The 2,941-nt window shown below is 42.9% G+C and overlaps 1 protein-coding gene across 2 annotated transcripts; it reads right to left on the bottom strand.

Annotated features, from left to right (window-relative positions):
* Positions 1-471: 471 nt before the first annotated feature.
* LOC147621456 (uncharacterized) lies at positions 472-2,512 on the bottom strand. 2 transcript variants are annotated; one of them, XM_086824196.1, is made up of 3 exons: positions 1,719-2,512; positions 1,464-1,634; positions 472-1,346 (listed from the first exon to the last, which is right to left on the bottom strand). In XM_086824196.1, the coding sequence occupies exon 3, from the start codon at positions 1,285-1,287 to the stop codon at positions 742-744; it is 546 nt and encodes a 181-aa protein (XP_086680322.1). In that variant the 5' UTR covers positions 1,288-1,346; positions 1,464-1,634; positions 1,719-2,512; the 3' UTR covers positions 472-741. The 2 variants fall into 2 exon arrangements, with proteins under 2 accessions (XP_086680322.1, XP_086680321.1); XM_086824195.1 differs by having other exon boundaries at positions 472-1,634; positions 1,719-2,511.
* Between the last annotated feature and the right edge of the window lie 429 nt (positions 2,513-2,941).

The raw sequence follows: 2,941 nt of genomic DNA, 5'->3' as shown, positions 1-2,941 counted from the left end.
ACAACCGAAGAGTAAGAGCATGCTCGTGCAAAAGGGTATCCTTAGTTGTCTTTATAAAATAAACCAACATTTTTCACTTTTCCCATGGTGGGCAGAGTCAGCCATGATGAAAGCTCCCACTACAGCACGCGCATGCACACACTAAGGATAGCTGGTCATGCAACAGTAACATTTACCATCATGTCACACAATACACAAAAGAAGCTTCCCATACACCTGTCTTACCATTGCGAAACTAGAGGAGCAATCAAACAATCCAGGCCTAGCAATGGTACCCATGCATACTAAACAAAAAGAAACATTGCAAACAGCCTAAAGGGAGCTAGAACACCATAGCAGTCTTTCAACATAGGACTTAAACCAAGAGGTACACAAAGACAGCTCCACGAACACTCAAACTGGACTACATACGCTCATCGCATTTGGCGCACGGATTCGCACACTTACATGCATGCATGTGTAACTTAGCAATAACAAAAGCATGTCACACTACACAAGTGTTCACCATGTGGACACGTCAATCAAAGACCAAGTTAGAAAGAATACTAGAAAGAGAATACATACTTCCAGACCATATTTCTCCGTATTCATGTGAAACAATCCTGCAGCTTGGGTGAGTTATTGAATGTACACCATTAAGAGTATGTAATGTCTCGGTCTAAACCAGCCTTGTACTACTTAGCAAGGACCACCACCAGTAGAACAGTAGTCGTAACTTAAAAGAATCAAACAAAAGGGAGACTAGCAATAAGCCACTCTAACAGGTACAGGAGAGTGATTTGATTCCCCCAAGGTTTTCTTTTCTTGGCCTTGCTCCACCCTCAGAGGAGAATTGTGACTGTTGAGCAGACTTTCCTGCTCTTCTTTTTGAATAAATGGCTCCAAAGTTTTGTCACTGCCCTCCATGAGCTCCTGTACGACAGGAGAATCAACTGTTACCTCATCACTGTTCATGGAGGGAGGGTCAGGAACATCCTTATCTCTGGAATTTCGACCCCGTTGCTCCTGCACCACAAACTCGTGACCAATGCATCCTGAAAGCTCCTGAGCTTCCATGGAAACCTTATCATCCTTCAGCTCACCAGAAGGTGGATAAGTTTCCACAAACACCTTGAGTTCAACCTCATGTTGTTTCACACCCTCTGCTGCCGATTTTGTTACAACTCGTTCGGATTGCTCTGTCACTTCTAATACCATATTTTCTTCCACGGGGGTTAAGCTTGCATCCTCCACTTGCTTCTCAGCAGGCTTTTCTGAAACAGTCGCTTTACTTGCTTGGTCTTCCATAACTTTCTTGTCATTGCCTTCACTTATGTGAAGCTCACCATTAAGTGTTCCATCCTGAGCTGCACCATCACCAAGCATCGTGGTTTTATCTTGCAAGTCATGCATGACTTCATCATTTCCTGTATCATCCACAGCATCTGGAGCAGCACCCTTGTCAACCAAACCAGAAAATCTACCAGCTTTTTTTGCACGCTTTCGAAGGGGAGTTGTGGCTTGATCATCCCCTGTAGAATCTCCATCAATTTCTGAGGCATTCCGCTTGCCCTGCTTTTTTGGTGTGCTTTCTTCATTCTCATTGCCTTCTCTTGTAGAAAACCTTGCTGATCGCCTTACAGGTGTCTTGTCTCCTGGTAGACAAAATGCTAGTTAAAAAATCAACCTCAGGTGCTAAATACTCAAGACCATTAACCTTTTTTCATCATAATGTATACCTGAACTCCAGATGAACTCTGAAATTGCAGGGCCATCAGGATGAGCCTTGAGGTAACGTTGAAGATGCCACTTTGACTGTACCTCCTGGCCATCGGGTGCAATAAAGATGACATCATATTTCTTGGGAGTGAACCCCTTCGCCTTTGTAGGCACAAGCTACACAGAGACAAGAGAGCAGCTGCTTGTTAGATATGGTGACAGTAAATAAGCAGCCAAGAAACAGCCTCCTTCCCTTGAGTGAAAAGATCCTGTGATAGCAAGTGTTGGAAGTGGCTCATCACACAATTGGGAAAACTTTCTTGATGGCTCACACAACTAGACATCATATAGTGAGTTGGGAGCCACCATCAACACCTTTACCCAATAATGATCTTAGATAAATATTAGTTGTTTACAGCTTATGGAAGCATCTGATGATCACACTCGGGAAACCTTGTGATGCCCTATATTTTACCTATTGTTTTTTTTTTTTTGAATTATATCTTTGCTTTGAATGCTTAGCCATGTCTGGAATTTCATTTTCTGATCATTCGTTTTTGTGTGGAGCATACATTTGTTTTTTATTTTGTGAGCAACTTTTGAGTAGGTTGAAAATAGAATCTCACAAAGAGTTGTATGAGAGTGTTGTAGGATTTTCATGGTATAGTAATTTTGTTCCCTTGAACCCTAGCTAATTCATCCATTCGGGTTCCCAAATGATGGCTGCAATGTAACATGTGGACGCTTCGGGGGAGATCGGTAACTTCAATGCTCAGAAATCAGCACACTTTTCACGACGAGAATAACGCACAAAAATTGAATATAGATGTGCAGAAAATAGAGAGAGAGAGAGAGAGAGAGAGAGAGAGAGAGAGAGAGGGAGAAGAGGACACAGTATTGGGTCCCAAATACCCTCTGTAGGGCCCCCACCACAGATGGTGTATTTGCTTTTATTAGAATGATGCAAAATCTGAAATAAAAGACTGAACCTCAACCTTCTACCCTTGACTTGCAAAATCCACCCTTGCATTAGCTTCTTCTTGGCTGTCCTGGCCCCTTGATTGGCTTCAGCACTTGGTGATATATGAGATAGTTGTGAGCATTATTCATCTCCTGGTAGTGTGCCCAAGTTGTGTATCAGGGGTGCGCAGATTTATCCCGGGCAGCATCATATTTTTTCCATCTGTTCAGGGCCCTTGGTTGTAGGGTTGGCCACTCACATGTTTATTTTGTCTAGTCGTGG

Source organism: Cibotium barometz, chromosome 30, assembly GCF_041138505.1.
Source record: "Cibotium barometz isolate CiBa-2024 chromosome 30, ASM4113850v1, whole genome shotgun sequence".
NCBI lineage: Eukaryota > Viridiplantae > Streptophyta > Polypodiopsida > Cyatheales > Cibotiaceae > Cibotium > Cibotium barometz.
Note: the sequence above shows the minus strand (reverse complement) of the source record. Positions and strands in the feature narration are given on the sequence as shown.